Source organism: Cryptomeria japonica, chromosome 6, assembly GCF_030272615.1.
Source record: "Cryptomeria japonica chromosome 6, Sugi_1.0, whole genome shotgun sequence".
NCBI lineage: Eukaryota > Viridiplantae > Streptophyta > Pinopsida > Cupressales > Cupressaceae > Cryptomeria > Cryptomeria japonica.
This window is the reverse complement of record NC_081410.1, coordinates 217,715,951-217,735,952: the sequence shown is the minus strand read 5'-3', so window position 1 is coordinate 217,735,952 and position 20,002 is coordinate 217,715,951. Positions and strand designations below refer to the sequence as shown.

The window sequence follows — 20,002 nt, the reverse complement described above, 5'->3', positions numbered from 1 at the left end:
TCAAGTATCGCTTACAGTTCCCATGGTTCTCAACCTCTCAAGCCCTTCTTGGAGGGTGCTAAGCATTATTTTTATAGCCAAGATGCCCTGAATTACCTAGAAATCCACGCCCTACATGACCTTTGCTAAACCCTATCCATCCTCTATGCTACACCATATCTTCAATAATAAAAAATTATTGAATTAATATAGATAGAATAATTGAAGAGGTCACGATGAAATTCCAAGATGAAAATGTATTAGCTAGTTTTAGATGTCTACACCGTTGTCCACATATATTTATCATCATTTCCTCTTTGAGGTACAAACAAGAGCACCTAATATAGGGTTTCTAATGAGCTGCTCATAACAATTATTATATTTTTCTATGGTTTAGGCTAAGAAAAAGTAACAAAATCCACATATCCTTCACATTAAGATTAACATTAGTGGATCTTAATTGACATAATCAAGTTTAATGTTTTCAAATGCTCAACAACAAATGTGCCCCCTTCTTTCATTTTTTATGAGTATAATATTCCTTTAAAAAAAAATTATTTATTAGAACTCTTTTTTGGTAAATCCCATCAATATCTTCATAAGAGTTATGTGATAGCCTCCTAAAAAACTTTTAATGAGATAGATTTTGTAAGGCACAACTAAATGGTTTCTTGTACCTTTTTATCTAGTGTAGCATCATAATTCGTGTACCCCTCACAAATTCACATGGTTTTTAGCACTCATGTTGGCCCTTGTAATTGATCATGTTAGATTGTGCATGTATTTGGATTAGATTGGCAAACTTGATATAACATCCTATAGTGCCTAGCCCTTTGAATTGTCAAATTAGGTTGGACACTAGCGTTGGGTACTAGTGTCCTCTCAATTTGCACCTTTGAATTGTCAAATCTTGATTTGGCCTCAAATTCAAAATTTTGGATGTAAAATTTGCGCCCTTAACAAATATAATCTTATGTTGGCTTCTCTCAAAAAGGCTGCATGTGAAAATGTGTTAGTTGAATAAAAAAAAAACTCCTTCTCTCATCTGCAACATCTTCTAAGAACATCTCTCTCCAATCTTAAGCAATCAAGATCAATTAAGTTGAGAAGTTTGAGGGCACTATCAAGCTTATAGAAATTTTCTGTCAAGTATCACTCATTGTTTACGATTCATCATTATTATCATGTTGTACTAACCTTTTGTAGGAATTCATGGGAGAAAGTCAACACTAACTTATACATGAGATTCAAGCAACTATTCCATGGCTAAGGTAATCATTTCAATTTATGTTATTCATTTTCTTTTACTCCTAAGGGAGAATGCAATGATTTTCATCATCATTCATTATTGTAGAGGAGGGAACACCTATACAGGGTTTGACTTAGGTAAGTCCTATACAACACAACCTTTTCCTATCTTTTTATGTGTGCAGGTTCAAATTTGAAGATTACAATTGAAACAATGATATAGACAGACAAAGAAAATAATAGTGAACAATTTAGACTTCAAATGATGAAAAATCCTGGGAGACTAGAGTTGGGCTCTAGTGTTCAGACACTTTTCTTTGAAATTTGGAGGACATTAATTCAGTAGACTCTTGACCTTGTTTCTGACAATGACTCATGATAGAACCATACTTAGGACAAAGATGCCTAGCTCTACTGTCTGACATAATTAGCATTAAATTTCAACATCGGGTTCATCTTTATCTCCCATTTCTAGATTTGTAACTCTTGTGCATTTCTATTATGTATTTTTTTTTATGCTTCCAATCTTGTTCAATTTAGCATTCTTTTACCTAGTTTGTCACACACACACACACAATCAATCCCAATAAAATGCAACCAACAAAAATGTGAGTTCAAGACAATGTGGCTCTTCCTCATGGACAACAAGCCAAACCCACTCACATCTCTAATTCTTTATGGGAGAAGAATTGATCTAGGTTAATACACATGTTAGTCTAGGGTCATTTTTTCTACACATCATCTAGTTTAATATAATCATCAATGAACATGATTTTTGGTTTATCTTTGTTTGAAACATGTGTCCATTGACATATCTCTTTAAGGAAAACCCTCCATTTTAAGTTTCTAAAGCTTACCGACACCAAGAATTTCTCAATCTCTAATTGAGATGTACTTTCCATGGATTCTAATACATGCATATCTCTACAAATAAAGCACCCACTACATCACAAAAAGGCTCACAACACTTCAAAAAATGCATCTCCATCTAATCAAAACCAAGTTTTTCATACTAAATGTTAAAATATAGAGTGAACTATTACAACACTAACATCAAAATAAGCACATCAAGTTTAATGTGTTCACGTAATAACCCCTAAATAGAAAAAGAGAAAACATATAAAGTTAGAAAACTATAATAATGTGACACATAACATTGGATGTATGCAAAGAAACCTTTATGAATTAAAAAACCACCATTAAAGAGAGCACATGCCTGTGTTAATGTTTAAACCAAAAGAATATATACAACAAACTTCTTTCCTCAATCCGACAATATTTTAGTAGTACAAGTATACAACCACTATCCCAAGGTTCAAATATATAGAACACTTGGAATCAATAAACCATGAATGGTTTTAAAGGTTAGAGGCAAACACTGTGGACCTAAAACAAGGTACCCATAACATCCATGCAAAAATCCTATGCCCATATCTATTTAGTTAACGTCTCAAAGTAGAATGTAACTCCTATTACACCTGTTACATGTTATACATATCATCATAGTGATTATATTCTCTTATTAAACCCACTATACACTCCATGAAAATAAATTAATGCCTTATCATAGGCCATGATAAGGAAGATGCTCCATAGATTTTTTTTTTTGTTCTTTTGTAACCTCTCATGATAATTGCCATTATAATTACATGTAAGAGAATACAAATAATAAATAACCGCCCCTACACATATAGGGGTGTCTGCTTTCAACCTCTCCATGCTTCTTAGATATCAAACACTATTTATTATTGTATGCTGGGAAAAACATTGCATTAGAGTTAGAAATCAAAACAAAACAAGTTGAATAAATCTAAACTCTTTAAAATCATTCCATGCTCCTCTATCTCTAAAGATCTATAAGATTCAAGGTGGCCCTCACTTGGAAGAGCACTTGATCCTCAAGATGACAACCTAGAGAATGAGATTTAAATGATGATTCCAAGATCAAAATGGAAATGCAACTAAGATCTTAGTGATGATTTGGATATGAAACTAGATGATGGTAGGATGCAAGATATTGATATGAAACTTACTAGCATGAAAATGATGATTTTAAACTAGCATATGAAATGAAGCTAACATGATATTGCTAAATGATTTACAAATTTAAATGATCTAATTACTATTATTAAAGAGAGGTTAATAATGCTTGATGAAATGAGACTATAAGTTTGATGCACAAAGACTTGGATTATGAAAATGAAGAATGAGAGCTCTATTTATAGGAAAAATAGGGCAATGGAGGGTTGAGATTGAACAATTTCAACAAGGGCTAGGATTGAAAGTTAATCAATCCATGTTTACAATTCTCACCAATGAAATGGTGACAATTGTCAACAAGAGGTTGCTTGAGAGGAGATGTAAGAGGCATTAAATGCTTGAGAAGACATGAAGGTTACCTTAGGAGGTAAGGGTTAAGGTTAGGTTAGACTTATCCATTGGATAAAGATTTTATCCAAGGGGTAAACTCTTGTGCAAGGGTTAATAGGATAAGTGGGGTCAAAGCCATAAGTGCTTGATGAGACCCTTGTGTTAGATAAGGGTTAAGTTAGAGAGAAAGTCTCTAACCATGTGGGAAGGGTTGAGTTAACCATTAATGGTTTGGAAGACTTTAAAGGTTAACTTGTTGAGGACATAAAGCCTTTAATGCATTTCAAAGACTTTGAGACATTTTTGAGAAGTGACTTCTCTTAAGGAATGTGCAAATGTTTAGGAGATGGATTAGATTAATTAAGATAGGATTGAAGGAATCTAGAAGAATCTAGAAGAGGTTTAGGAGGCAAGTGGGAGATGTAGGATTTTACAAGTGGGTGGGGAAAAAATAATAATTAAAATAAAATTAATTTATTTTAATTTTGGTTGCAACTTGCATTTGTAGGATTTAAATAAATATTGATTTATTTAAATGTGATTTTTAATTTTGCAAGTGAGTTGTTTTAATTAAATGTAAATTTAATTAAATGGGCTAGGGGGGTTTAATTAAATGTAAATTTAATTAAAACTAGTTAGAAGGGGGAATTTAATAAAAAAGGTTAGAAAGAAGAATTTAATTAAATGTGAATTTAATTAAAAATGGTTATACATGTGAAATGATTAGGATAAAAGAAAGGAAATATTAATCAAATCCTTAATTTGATTAATAGGCTAACTTAGAAGAATAGGGATATTAATTAAATCTTAATTTAATTAATTGGAAGAATTAGGGATGATTTAAATGAATAAAATTCACTTAATTTGTTGTGCAACTTATAGGTGTTTACAATTATCTTTAGTTAAAACAAGATTTTAGGAGTGCAAGGTGAATGGCACCTATAATCCTAACAAATTAGTCTAGATTAATTATTACAACTACAAATGATAAATATGTAAAAAAATATTTCAAAATTAAGTGGGGCAGATTAGACACTTGGATCCTGGAACAATGATTAAGAATAATCAAAATGTATGCTATCAATTTAATCTTTGCCTCGACATTATAATAATCACAAGTTTCTATAGCTCAAATCCACACTATGTGTGATTGATGTCATACTTCATGACAATGTCTTGATGTATATAATTATTCTATACTTCAAGACAACAATTTTACTCATGTAGATGTCCAATATTATTTAATGTGGATTTTTGTTCCTTTTAGAGCTCAAAAACAAATTGTCCCTAGAATGATCTCTCATTTCAATGTATAAGATTCCTCTTCATAATTAATATAAATTAATGTATACTTAATGCTTTTAAATACAAAAACATGACATTAAATGCACTAACGATTTAGCTTATAGTATCTATTAAAATAAATAAGAGTTGATAAATTTAAAATTTAAAATTTAAAATTTTGAATTTTGAATCAACTGTATAAAAAATAATAATAATAATTAAAATTTGAAAAATAAAATCCAAATTAATATAAACACACTTCTTATCCATATATATGATCAAATTAATGTACCCATTAATATATGATCACATTAATGCACTCCATTAAAATGGGCCCAAAATTAAATGAAATCTAAAATTCACTGTTACAATTTTACATCAATTTTAACATTATACTGCTATGACTATAGATTCTAGAATAACCCAATGCCGGCATTGGAGGGAGGATAGAGCTTCAATGTTTTTGAACCAAGTCAAAACTGAACAGATAAATCCAACAAAGAAAGACCCGAATAGCTCCAACAAAAATCGCTATTAGTCCCCAAAATATAATCAAATAAAACGGTTTTGAACAGTTTACCAGTTCAAATCTGAAGAAGAAAACACTAACTACTTACCCAAGACTATTTTACTTTTTTCCGCCGTTCAGAGTTTTTTAAACTTCCCAGAAGTAAGCGGAGCTTTCAACCTTTGCCCGCGCCATTGATTGGGCATAAATAGCATCGACCCACTTCTGCATTTGTTCCTTTAATCTCGCTATGTCTATTTCGCATGGTCTTCTCTGTAATTTCACCCCCAACAAGCTCAATTGGAGTTTTTAATCAACGCATGGCTCATTTGGAAAGTGGGTTCGGGTCGGATCGGTCACAGTTGGAGTAAGTCATCCTCCCCATTTTTACTTGACCGACATGAGTAATCACAAAGCACCACCGGACTCCTTGTTTCTCAGACGGGGAATCAGTCTGAGTAATATGATGAAGGAACGAGATGATGATCTGGCGCTCTTTCATGATATTCGTAAACGAGACAATAAGTTTAGTGGCAATCTTCTTCTTCCGGTTTCTGAGGAATTTGAAGCCGTTCTGGGTATGTACACATCTTATATTGTCTTAGCTTACCTTGGTGTTTATTCAATAACGAAGCTGTAGATTGGTTTTATTTATTTGTTTGATATTTTTGCTTTTCTAAATCTAGGAATTTGATTCTTGTATTCGGAATCTTCACAGATTTGAGTTTTTCTTGTTATTATTACAACTGTTTTCAATGGAGCAGAAAAATGTTTTGCTGTGGTGGCCATGGATCCACGTGTTTCTTAATCTTTATGGAAATGAATATTTTGGGTTTTGCCATGGGTGCGTTGAATCAGAATATTTAGAGGCAAGAGGGGCTAGTATTTTCTTGCAATAATAGGATTTTTGGTAGACCATCTGTTAATTTGAATTTTGTTGTCGGATTGAGTGTCAAAGAAGGAAATCTTTACAATGGAAACTGCAATTCATTCTTTTGGTTTTGGGTCATCTGGCAAACTAGGCATGGTGGAATGTTCAAAGTTTGCAACAAAAGATGCACTGAAGACATGCCTTATGCAAGTCCGGGATGCCTCGCCTAAATTAGAATTTCTTCCAAATAACCCACCCTCTGTTTTTTTCAAAAAAATAGCAGCAGCAATCTACGAAGACAGGTAACCCAGATCCTTGGCCATAGAATCCAATGCGCAAGAACTGAACGGATATAATCTATCAATGGGCTTTATAGAAGTTCCTTTCTGACTAGAGGATCAGATATATAAAGGCAGGCCTCTGTACATGCATTAGTTTTTTTTCTCAAACCGATACCAGGAGCCATCCTGTAGCTGTGTGTTGGCACGTATCTACCATATAAATCTTCAGACGTCCAAATATACCACACCTCGCACAAGTATCCTACTACAGATTTTACCCAAATTTTTGCCAACATCAAACGTAAAAGCAGATTTACCATTAAGCTCAAAAAGCACCACTAATGGAGGCAAAAGCATAAAAATCTAACAACGCGCTGTATATAATGCGTTCATAGAATATACACAATACATGGAGCTCTGTTTATTCATAAAAAAATGCAACAACTACTACATCATGGCACCTCACTGAAATCTATACCCCTACAATTGATCTATAAAACCCTAACCACAACATAAATGTGAATGGAAAATGCAACATGCAAACTATTGCATTGAAACTCTATGTGCCAAGCTGGCAGTGGAGAGTTTGCAGGCTTGATTTGGCAGACTCAGAAGATAAGTCGGTATTCTGCAATTTGGTCTATTAAGGTTATTTTCATTTTGTATCATCTAGATGTGTAAGGAATACAACTTTTAAATGGACGCCAACTCAATAGAATACGTCTTCGTTAGACTCTTCTTTGGGTTATTCCTATTATTGCTGTTCTTCTTGTGGATCCGATCTTCTTCTTCTGCCATTGTTTTATATTTTTCTGTCAATTTCAAAGGCAAACAAATTTTGCAGAGGCTTCCAAGAAATGATATACTTGGTGGAGGCTTTCAAAAAATAATAGAAGCCTGCAACCTTGAATGACTCCAGATTGCAAGATATTGAATATTCGATGATTCAAACCTCTGGATCATATTTATAATGTTGTAAAATGGTAATTGTGATTATTCATAAACAAGTGAAATTTTAAACTCGTGGTTAATGTGATTATTCATGACAATAACTAGCATGGACCTCCAAAAGGAATTAAGCATCTAATTATTACCTCTGCACTAGTTGTTCACTATATTAGCCTCTAGCTGTTACCATCAAGATATGGAAACTGAAAGCGCAACGCCTTGGTTTTTTTTGCCATAAAATTTGAATCATCCTGTCACAAGTTTGCAAAATCCATTGGAATTGAGAAATGTATGTTATGCTACATCCACAACCAATCTCCTGCCCTACCCTTTCTCTTCAATTGTTTTTGCAAAGAAATAAAATTCTCTCTTTTTATCTATGATTGAAAAACGAGGAAATACATGTATGCTTAAGGCCAGGTCTGAATACTATGATACAAATTATTAGCTAACCTCTGCAAAGAACATATACATGTATTTATAGCATTTCCCCTTTACATGCATGGATCTCCACATGACATTCATAGTACAACTCATGTCCTGGAAATAGGTGCACATAAATAATTAACATATTATGTACAACAATACATTGCATGACATACCACATTATTTTATCCTTGGGAATCAGATATTAATACTATACATCTGATAATTTTTATTTGCCAACGTTGTAGTATCATATGCCAATCTTTTTGCTAGTGAAATCAAGAGCTTAGTCCTTTCTTCTGGTTGAGGGGAGGTGGTTTGTCTCTTTGAAATTGGTAGATTCTTCTAAATGATTATCTATTTTTTTTAACATTAGAATAGAAATGGTAGTGAGCATAATGAGGGGCAAAACCATCTAACCGGGTCAACCAGACTTTCACATTATTTACCATATATTGAGAAGTGTGGACACCCTATCAGTGCACCCAGTGCCAAACAAAGTGGTGATAAATGCCTCCTTATTCATTAAAAACTGACATTCCCAGCTAGAGGATATCCACATGTGGTTTAACCTGTTGGCAACATGGTTTCGTAGTGCTCTCCTTGGTAATAATGGTAGTTGAGCTAAGGTGGACTATATTGTGATATGTGATGCTCTGACTCCCGGTTATCGTTCTTTCTGGTTCTTTTGTACTTGTTACTCTCATACATGTACCATGTGGTCCCTCTGCATAATCTGATTGCAGTGCAGGATGGTTATCTAAATCTCTGAACTGATAGACCCAGCGGGTACCAAGAGGCAAGAAAATGAGCATATTTCGAGGAGCTGAATAGTATTTGAAGTGGTTTATAATCTTCCTTTTCATGTGATACAGGCCTGCAAACAAGAGTTGTGTGCACAACAAAGATTGATGTTTGAGAAGCAGAAGTTTAGTTAGTAATAATTCTGATGAGTTGCACTTTTTTGTTTCTTCAGGAGGAGACAAAATCAGCAGTTCACCCTTATACAAAATACCAGAATCTACAGCAAGACGGAGGGGAGGTTCTGGTGACTTCCTAACAGCAGATGGAGATAAGAGTGATTATAGCTGGTAAGGTTTTATGTTTCAATCATTATTGAAATCATAAGCTGATTAGTTCATGGGACATTTTGAAAATCTAAGCAAACTTAATTACAAGTATTGTAAAATTAAAATGTAGTGTGTTTATGTATTGGATTTAATTTAAAAATTCTTGATTGTATCTGTGCAGGCTTTTAACACCACCTGGCACTCCTCTGTTTCCTTCCTTGGAAATGGAAGCAAAAGCTAAAGGTTTTGAACAATGTGACATTCCTGTGGTTAGGCCACTCGCAGCTATAAAAACATCCAGGGTGAGTGATTTTAGTAATGTACTAAGCCATTCGTTAGAATATGATTTTCATGTGTACAATTTAGAACCTCCATATGAGCATTCTACCATGAATGATTGCTAGTATCAACTTGCTGGACTATTAGTTCAAATTTCGATAAGGCGAGAGTGCCTGATCGATATGCTCTCCTTGATTCAATTAAGCTACATTACATTGTTACTCATTTAGCTCCATAACAAAGTTGACAAACAAGGACACATTGCTGTCTGACGCTTGAGCTCTTCAATTTAATTAAGAAAACTTGTGAAAAGAATAGAAGAATCTTTAGTATGTTACATGCTTTAACCATCATGAGAATTCTGTTTTATATTTGGATGGTATCCTACCGAAGTATATCCCCCTGTATTTGATATGTAAAATTCCCTAAAAATCAGTTGTCTTCCTCTTAAGTTTCCTATAAAATGTTGTCGTTATAGGAAGTTGGTTTGTTGGTTTCTCAGACATATAAAAAAAATTGCGTCAAAGGGTTTCTTTTACAAAAAAACATTATAAATTAAAAATGCAGAAACATAATAAATTCAAACAAAGCATTTGGGGCTATTATGTTTGATTGGAAGAGATATATGGTATCATGAAATATCATATGATAATAAGATACATCAATAAAATTTATTTACATGATTCCCTGACACTGTCAGCCATCTTGAAGACAAAGTGAAGGATATTTCTTCCTGGGCATGGTGGGTTCTGTGTGTTATCGGGATAAAATCTGCTTGTAAAAATGACAACCATAAGTATCTGCTCAACTTTTCTTTCCAATGCAATATCCATGTTGCAGTTTTTGTATAAAATTTGTCTTTCAATTTAGTTCAAGAGACGCCATTCTGTTTTTTGTTGGTATTTAGTGTCTTTTAGGAGACGTCTGCTTGTTTTTTAAATTATTGCGGGTTAATGAATAATTTAAAATATAATAAATTTAACTGTTTTGCCTTAATATATTTCTATTTTGGTCTTTGTGGTGGAGTTTCTGGTACATGATACAATCTTTCTACAATGTTCAGCTCACCGATTCTCAGGTGAAGTCTTCATTAAAGAATGCAAAAGCTGGTTTGACTTCACGTCAGACAACCCCCTCTTATACAGCAGCTAAGAAGCCTTCAGCAACAACAGCTAAGAAGCCTTCAGCAACAACAGCTAAATCTCCCCCATCTTCAAGGTCTTCTACTCCTTCATCAAGGTCGTCCGTGTCTGCATATAAACCCTTATCCACATCAGCTCAGCGGTCATCCACACCAGTGCAGCGGTCATCCACATATACAGCAGCTAAGAAGCCTTCAGCAACAACAGCTAAATCTCCTTCATCTTCAAGGTCTTCTACTCCTTCATCAAGGTCGTCTGTATCTGCATATAAACCCTTATCCACATCAGCTCAGCGGTCATCCACGCCTGTGCGGCGGTCATCCACACCTGCACAGAGGTCATCCACACCTGCACAGCGGTCATCCACATCAGCACAGAGGCCATCTACAACAGGTCAAAAATCATCCACCCCAAGGCTTACACAGAATAATCCCCCTCCAGAGCGCTCTTCTTCTGTTAGCAAAACTAGTACCATGCCATCTAGAAATCCAGCTTTATCGCGAGGAACCTCACCCACTGTCAAGCCGAGACCTTTGCAGCCATCTTCAATAGCTGGTTTTACACTTGAAACACCTCCAAATTTAAGGACTGACATGCCAGGGCGGTCAGCATCTGCTAATAGGGGCAGACCTGGATCATCCAGCTCTGCACGGTCTAATACTGTAGCTCCTACTTCAAGCAACAAGCCGAGGAGGCAGTCATGTTCTCCTAGTGTGACAAGAGGAAGAGTTTCAAATGACAGCCTTAATGGAAATAAGTCTAGTTTGGTAGCCAAGAAAAACAGCAATGGCATTCAGGGTGCAATGCCAGGTGTAGTTGGCAGCAAGATGGTAGAGAAGTTGATGAATGCAAGGAAATCTACCCCTCCAGGAAAAGTAGAGGAAGCTACCAATCAGTTTGTTGGTTCTACATTAAACACCAAAATGTCATTGAAGTCGGTGCCATCTCAATCTGGTGATCGCTTTGGCATGACAATCTCAAAGAAATCCTTGGACATGGCTCTCAGGCACATGGTATGTATGACCCAACGGTCTCTCATGCAAGTAACTGCCTTGTTCTGCACTGCACTGCAGCATTCTTGTTTTGCATGTAGTTTTTACAGTTGCCATCCTAGGTAATATCTTATTATACAACATGCAGCATTTTGCTAACTAAGTCCCATTGAATGCATGCCTTCGTTGCAATTATGTGAGAATGATGCATGCTGATGATTACTCTCAGTAGGCTGTGACATTTTGAACTGCTTATTTCAGGATATACGGGGAAGCATGGGAAGCAGCATTAGGCCTCATATGAAAAATATTCCAGCATCATCTCTGTATAGTGTTCGGTCAGGATCCATTAAAAGCAAATCAAGTGGCATATCCAGATCTCCAACAGCCACTAGTAGCAATGCAAGTTCAGAGTCGAGTGCAAAGATTTCCCCAGACCCCGACGTTAGCAAGTTTGATGATGATGAATTTGGTAGTGACAGAGGAAGCAAATCCTCACGAGCTAGTTGGCAAGATAGTCTTCACTTCAAGGGGGGTGCAAAGAGCACAAATTGGCTGCTCAGTGAAGAAACTATTGAAGATAGAGATGATCAATCTCTCATCTCTGATCAAGGATTTGAAATGTTATCTGATCCAATGGACGATGTTGCAAGAGCTTTAACAGCGTTTGAATATAATAATGGTAAAGTTGGTATGGATTACTGATAGCACCACTACTGTCTAATATGTGCAACCATTTGGGATTTGATGGTTTGGTGTTTACACCAATAATTTACTCACAAAAAAGCTTCTATTAGTATTTGGGTTAATTCCTTTTTACTCGAGAAGCACAGATGGTGCCATTCTGGTTCAGGTACCTCCAAATGTAGAGGTGCAGTAAAGACATTGTATCTTGGAAAAGTCCTTTGTATGATTTAAATCCTTTTTGGGAGTAATCTGAAGGACTCAGCATGACTCTGTAGTATTCTTTTTTTTTCAAAATTATTTATGGAAAATTCATCTAAAATTTTATCTTCCCCATGATCTGTGTCCCCATGAACTATTGTTTGGAAATCTCATTGGAAGGAAACTAGTTGCAACAATTGTTCAGATTTAAAATTATGCCACATGCAAATGTGGAGAATCACTGAATTCAATTATCATTATCATAGAAGACTAGCCTTGGTTTAACCTCACATCTGGCCAAAAAAGAATGCAGTAAGTTTGCACTGAAGAGAATATGTAGCCAACAAGCTCCATCTCATCAACTGTGCAAATCCACTTACACATGTAAAGAGCCAACCTGCACCATGTAATGCATTTTGTTGGGCAGACCTCCTACCTCCCACCCACGCTTAGGGCCCCCTCCTTCACCTAGGAATTTAAATCATCCAAATATTTGACATGTCTCGTAAACAATGATGAGGATGATGAGGATGATGAGCATGCCTTTTTCAAATGCCTATTCCTTAGCGAAGTATAGAATGTCTCCTAGCTCAAATCCAACCCATCCAATTGCCTTGCCCCTTATGCAACCAATAATGATGCACCTTTGCTATCTCATCTATGAGACCACCAGGGGTCCTGCAAATCAGTGTTTTACATTAATGGATCTCGCACCTCCAGCACATAGCATAAAGATTTATGCATGGTAATAAAATCTGCACCTCTTCATCTAAAATGAATGTGTAAGTGAAATAAATACTTTTTAACAAGTAATCTAGATTTAATTAAAATGATCAAATCTAATCCAATACTAAATAAAAGGACTAACTGATGCAATTGAAGATGGATTATATGCTTATCACTTATTGATATGGGCGTTGTCTGGTTTTGTTGTTGGCTAGCTAATAAATTTAACAAATGATTAGAAGGAGCCAAATAACAAATCAACAAGTTAGAACAAAGCTTTGTCAAAATTTGTGCTATTGCGGCTAAGTACATGTGCCACCTAGTCCAAGATTGAACTGTGTTGTGTGGATTAGTTTGTGTGATGCGGTGTTCGTCTACTAGTGCACCTTTTGAATTTGCTTGCTTATGCTTTTCACCTATTTTTTAATGGGTATTTAGAAGCACATTGGGGCTTGCTTACAAGATGAATAGAGCCATAGGCTTGTCTCAATAACATTCAAGTGCTTAGAGATAAACTTTTTGCAATCACACTTGTTGATGCCTAAAATTTCTTTTAAGACAACAATCTTATGGGAAGCTCATTGAGCAGGGGACCTATTGCGCCTCAATGAACAACCTTTGGGATTTTAGAAGCCGACTCTTCTTTTATGCAAAGGGAAAAGGGATAGAGAGAAAACTAGAAATAAACAAGTTAGCTAAGGTGATATGCCAGAATTTAAAAACTCAGATGCACAATAAACCATACATGAAATGCACAATTTAAAGGTTGAAAACCTTTAGAACCATTATTTGCCAAAGAAACTCACAAACAACATAATATAATCCAAATATTATTACTACTAAATTGAAAGAGTTTGAAACATGATTCAACTAGCAAAAGTTATGTCTAATATTTACCAAAAGCTTAAACAGATTTAGAAAATTAGTCCATCAAATTGACAAAGCATTATCATAAAACATAAATAGTCATATGGAGAGGCCGAAAGTTGGCACAATCCAGTTATTAAAAATGCAATAAAAAATGCTGGAGTCTGAAATATGGAGCTAAAAATCTATTATGAGTGTGAATCCCCTTAAAATGGCAACAAAATTCTCCTTTATAGCCCTCCCAGCATGGGTGCTGTTCTCAGAATAACCACCCAGACTGCCTCAGTCACGTGACTGGTTGCTCCTTTGGCTTTTTGCAGATTCTCGCTTTCTGTTTTAATCGTTTTAACAAAACGGTTTTGCCAACTGACCTGTACATCCTTGTAGTGGACCTCTGTCGTCGATTGAGCCCTCTGTTGTTTCTTTAAACTTTGACACTTTTCAAAAATCGGACTTTGCTAACGCGTGGACTTGCCCCGACTATTGGATACGTGGTAGCAAAGCGGAGCTCCTTGCCCTCTTATTCTCTCTTCCCTTCCAAAGGTCCGCGAGTGAGACACATGGCGTGCAGGCGAAAACTCTAAATGTGTCTGCCTTCCTCCCTCAAAGAAACCTCACCCGCTTGATGTGTGGCAATTCTAACTTAACAGGTGGACCCCCTCCAAGGTCGAATTAAAACGTCGAGAAAGGACACACGACAACATGGTGGAGCCTAACGAGAATGAACGAAAAGAGCTCCCACAAAATCCCGTTTGCTTGACACGTGGTGGTATGATGAGAGGGCTGCAAACAAAAGGAAGGGGCTCGACTAAAAAAAAGGAAGGGGCCCGATGAAAAAAAAAGGGGCCCACAGAACCACTTGGGATTTTATCCATAGTTTTGGCAACTTGACGGGGTGATCTATCTTCAGATTGGGAACCCTCGAATCTCTGTCTCCGCAGATCAACTTTGGGACTTGAAAAGCAACTCAAAGCTGTGAGAGTGCATTGTGCGAAGGAACCCACTCCTCAGCTAAAGGGCGCGCTTGAGCATGCAAAAATACATAGGCCTGATCCAGTTGAAACATTTCCCTGAAGGGCAAATTTCCCAATAGCCCGAATGCTTGTTCGAGGGAGAAATTAAGCTACACTAAAGGATGGATGATATTTTCAATGTCAGAGGTGTTGGGAACTGTAGACACCTAAAATTGTCCAGTCTAATTGAATAAATATCTTATTTATTTATTTAATTTAATTACTTTAGCCTAATTCTTCTATTAATTGAATAAATCTTTATTTATTTAATTAATTCATTTATCCTCTTCTAACCTTATTTCTCATTTAAATAAATACTTTTATTTATTTAAATTATCATTTTCCTAAATTAAATAAATATCTTATTTATTTAATTGATCCCACTTCTTCTATTAATTAAATAAATCTTTATTTATTTAATTAATTCATTAACCTTTTCTACCCATGACACATGTCATTCATCTTTTAATTCATACACTACCTACCCTCTCATTATTTTCTTATTTCTTTTACCTACCCTCTAATCATAGCCGACCATTTATCTTTTACACCTCTCAATCTTATCCTTCCATTTCTTATAGTGTCTTCTATATAAGGAGATGCTTTCTTCATTATCAGACCCTAATTACCCGACTACGCTTTTGAACTTTCATATGCGATCAAGCCTACTTGCAACCACATTTCCATTCTTTGTTGAGCTCTTGTGCACACATAAAATTTGAGAGCAAATATATCAAGCAAGACCAATGGAGATAGGAAAAATGGAGATCCAAACCCTATTGGACATGTGATGGTATAATCTTTGTGATTTCATTTGATTTGCATTGTCTTAGGTAATCTTCATATGTTATGGTGGATCTTTGTTGATTGTTAGGCTAGGGTTTTGTGGTTGAATCTATTTAGTCTTTCAATATTGTTGTTTCCACTTTTCACCATATACATTTTGGCACGCCCGGTGGGACTCTTGTCCCTTTTGCATTTAACATCTTTTGTTGCAGATTTTGTGTTTTTGAAGTTGCAGATCTGACATTTTCGACAACATTTCAATATTTTCGCGTTTGCGCATTTTGAGATCGTGTTTTTTTATTTTTTGCCGCGTCTGTGACATCTGGACTCGCGTATGCGTCTTCGACACTAGTTTTATTTCACTTTTTTTTTTTCTTCAGATTGCAGGATCACATCTGTGTTCCCGAATCGCGTCTGTGAAGCCTTTAGACGCATCTGTGTTTGATAATCACGTCTGTGTCCCGAAGACGCGTCTGTGTCAGATCTAGGCTCGTCTGAGTTTTTCTGTAGCATTTGTGTTAGGTGAAATCGCGTCTGTGTTTCAACTTTTGCATTTTGGTTTGTTATCCAGTTTTGGGGTTTTTTATTTTGTCACTCGAATTTCAGATCCGGTTTATATTGAGCTAACATCTTCAGATCTAGCTAACAAATTGGTGCAATTTGCCTTGAAAGAAACATCATTTTGTCGAAGACCCCTATTTCACAAAATCTTTTGGATCTAAAATTTACCTAACTTGTGTGCTTACAGGAAGGGGTGATCATTTGAAACAACCCAAACTACTAACAAATCTTTGTTGCAGGACCTTGACAAAGATTTTTCTTTTGACCTTTATTGTGTGCCTTGTTTTCATAGATTATCAAACACTTCAATTGGTGCACCAAAATTGAACCAGTGTCTTTTGTGTCTTGGGCAATAGGCTCTTTTTGTTTCATCTTTAGAGGGTCTGTCTCCCTGTGTGGTCATTAGGACTACTAGTGAGGAGAGAACAACCCAAGTGGTAGCGAGGAAAAAACCATCCTCTTTCGAACAAACTCATGACATGCCTGTAGAGTATGGCATACACGGACAAAGTAGATATTCCATTCCTCACCATGACTCTATACCAAGTGGTCCATATACGCAACATCATTATAGACCTCCTCCATATGAACATGTGTATGATCAATACCATCCATATATGCAACATGCTACTCCTCCACCCAATGGTTCAGGCATGGGGTATGGTCCAAGAAGTCGGTCTCCACCTAAGAACAATTTGGAGCAGCAAATTAAGGACTTACAAAAGAAAACGGAGGACATAAATACACCGAAGCCAATTTACACAATGAGAGACGTGTCCCTATCCATTTGACAAAAGCATTCCAATGCCTCCATTCCCTGCACACTTTGTGACACCTAAGTTTGATAAGTACAGAGGAAAAGGGCACCCTAAGGCACTTATAAGACAATTTTTCATAGCTTCAGCAGAAGAGACATATTTGATGAGATTATTCCCACAGAGCTTAGGTGATCAAGCTATGGAATGGTTCTCCCAACTCCCACTTGGAATTAAGTCATGGGGTGATCTAGCAGAGGCATTTATCCAACATTTCTCATACAACATAGAGACAGACATATCAGTCACTACTTTGTGCAACACCAAGCAAAAAGATGGAGAATCTTTTTCATCATTTTTACAAAGATGGAGAAATCTAGCCAGCAGATGCTCTTGTGAAATTCCACAAAAACAAATGGTAGAGATGTTCACGCAAAATGTTAACAAAGACATTGGTTATGACTTGAGAAAAGCTTGTTTGTCCACCTTCAAGGACATCATTGAAAAAGGCTTAGCAACAGAAAAGGTCCTAATTGAGCAAGGCATCGTCAAAATATTCAAAGAAAACAAAGAGGACTTTAAAGGAAAAGACAAGCCAAGATTTTGGAATAAAAACAAGAACATAGTCAATGATGGTGTTGTTGATGCCAATATAGTGCGACCCAAAATCGTTTTTTCTGGATCAAGCTCTACAAACAATCAAGTGAATACTCAAACAACTTCCAAGTCACGAAGGAAGTACACTCCATTGGGAGAACCACTAGAATCAATTTTCAAGAAGCTAGTGGCAAACAAAATAATAACAATTCCAGATTTGCCTCCATATGAGCCAAAGGTTAAACCAAATTGGTGGAATGATGATGAGTATTGTGAATTTCATAAGAGTAAGGGCCATAAAACAGGAAATTGTCATCGACTGAAGAACATCATACACAATCTTATTGATAGAGGCGACATTGAGATCGAGGGACACTCATCCAACCAAGAACATGAGATGTTTAAAGAACCATTCCCAAAACATGATAAGGGGAAAGCTAAAGCCACAGATGACCAAACCAACTATACCAGAGCATCCTACAACTATGATTCAACTGCCAATCACATTTCGATGGACGATTATGTCTCTACCATTATCATCAAGGACAAAACATCGGAGAATTCTACCCAAAGACCTAACAAAATCCTAAAAGGCATTGGATCTTCTTCCGAACCTATCTCTGAATGTAATGTCACAACTCGTCGAGGTAAATTTACCTTGCAAGGTGCTATAGTTAAAAACACCACTTCCTCGTCAACCAAATTTGAGTATGATCTTGTAGAACAGTTAGGGAAGACACCTGTGCTTATCTCCATCCTCGAGCTCTTACGTATATCCCCCGCACATAAAGCCATTCTTGACAAAATCTTGAGAGACACTTCGGTCCCCACTGATCTGAATGTGGACCAGTTTCAAGCCATGGTGGGATAACTTTCCATTCCACACTCCCTTACATTCACAAAAGCTGACAACGCCTCCGTGAGCCAACCACATAATGCACCTTTACACATTGAAGCCTTCCTACACAAACATCGAATAAAACGAATCCTAATAGATGGAGGAGCGGGTCTGAACATTCGTACTTTTAACACAATAATACAATTGAGATATTCTGATAAGGTCGTGAATGCTACAAACAAAATTACCATCAAGGCATATGATGATGAAGAGAATTCATCCAAAGGCACAATCACATTACCTCTCAGAGTTGGGCCAATTACAAAGGATGTGGTTTGTCAAGTCCTAGACCTGAATCTCACATACAATATATTGCTAGGACGTCCTTGGATTCATGAGATGAGGGCAGTCCCATCTACATACCACCAATGCATTAAGTTTCCCCACAATGGAGTTGAAATGATAGTTAATGGTGATCCTAATCCATTTATATACTGCAATAGCTTGAGACCAAAAAATGAGACGATCAATCCAAGTAATAGGGAAGTTGTCCCTTCCTCTGCATACATTGATCCTAAATCATTAAAACCTTCGACATCAAAACAAGGTGAGCTTAAAGGGAAATACCAGGACAAAGGCATGGGTGAATACACTTTGAATCAAACCATGTGCTTACATTAAGTTATGAGTTCACCAAAAGAATATGGACGACCACATCCTTCTAAACAGGTATCCATCATTGCACTCAAATGGGATCCTACAATCTTCCAAAAGTGGGGTGAAATGGAAGAAGACTTATACAAAATGCTTTACAAAGACCCTGAAAATGATACACAAGATCACATCAGCATACCATGTGAAAAATATGGCAAAGGATTCAAGATCCCACAAAAATTTGGGTATGATGGTAAAAGTCCTCTTGGCTTAAGAAAGGAAGGTATCATTCAACCTTTGCAAGTAGAATTGACATTCAAAAAGGAGTGCTCGAAAGGACTTGGTTTCATGTCTTCCAAGGTAAATACTCAAAAGACAGAAGAAGCATTACAAATCAAAGTTGCCAAAAATCAACAAGAGAACCGCTATTCCACAGACTCCAATGAATGGGAATGGGGTTCAGACAAATCCTCCAATGACTATGAACTCACCGAGACATTCAAAGAACCAGGTGAACCCACAAAAGAAGAGGAATTTTATGGAAAATTCAAAATTGGTCAAGAAACAACCCCTGAGGATCCCACACAGTCCTTGCCTCTAGGTTCTAGTTCGAAATCACAAAGAATGAGGACACCCGTCCCGGAATGCGCTACTAGTGATGACAATTTGGATTTGTTCACAATCGAGATAGATGAGGAGAGTGCCAACGATGACCTTGACATACCTGAATATAACTGCATTTTCACCCTTAGTCCCGCTAACTTTGAAAACATCAAAGGCCTTCTCCTTGTTCATCACCAACTTATTGACTGGAACCATGAAGGACCTATACAGTTCGACACATTCCAAAATGATGAAGCCTTTATCGATTATCTAGGCATACGAGATGATCTTCCCCCTGGGGACCATAAGGCAGGATACA

At 36.4% G+C, this 20,002-nt stretch overlaps 1 protein-coding gene across 2 annotated transcripts; it reads left to right on the top strand.

The window, feature by feature from the left end:
* Positions 1-5,380: 5,380 nt before the first annotated feature.
* On the top strand, positions 5,381-12,416 carry LOC131071425 (uncharacterized). 2 transcript variants are annotated; one of them, XM_059207312.1, is made up of 5 exons: positions 5,381-5,967; positions 8,895-9,006; positions 9,167-9,287; positions 10,328-11,419; positions 11,660-12,416. In XM_059207312.1, exons 1-5 carry the CDS (start codon positions 5,790-5,792, stop codon positions 12,101-12,103), a joined length of 1,947 nt encoding a protein of 648 aa, XP_059063295.1. In that variant the 5' UTR covers positions 5,381-5,789; the 3' UTR covers positions 12,104-12,416. The 2 variants fall into 2 exon arrangements, with proteins under 2 accessions (XP_059063295.1, XP_057863232.2); XM_058007249.2 differs by having other exon boundaries at positions 5,382-5,967; positions 8,892-9,006.
* The last annotated feature ends 7,586 nt before the right edge of the window (positions 12,417-20,002 follow it).

What these genes read in the sequence shown, in the direction of transcription:
- LOC131071425 (XM_058007249.2), top strand. Translation starts at nt 5,790, where the DNA reads ATGAGTAATCACAAAGCACCACCGGACTCCTTGTTTCTCAGACGGGGA. An exon ending in GGAATTTGAAGCCGTTCTGG is followed by an intron (nt 5,968 to 8,891) that starts GTATGTACACAT and finishes TTGTTTCTTCAG; the next exon opens with GAGGAGACAAAATCAGCAGT. An exon ending in ACATGGCTCTCAGGCACATG is followed by an intron (nt 11,420 to 11,659) that starts GTATGTATGACC and finishes TGCTTATTTCAG; the next exon opens with GATATACGGGGAAGCATGGG.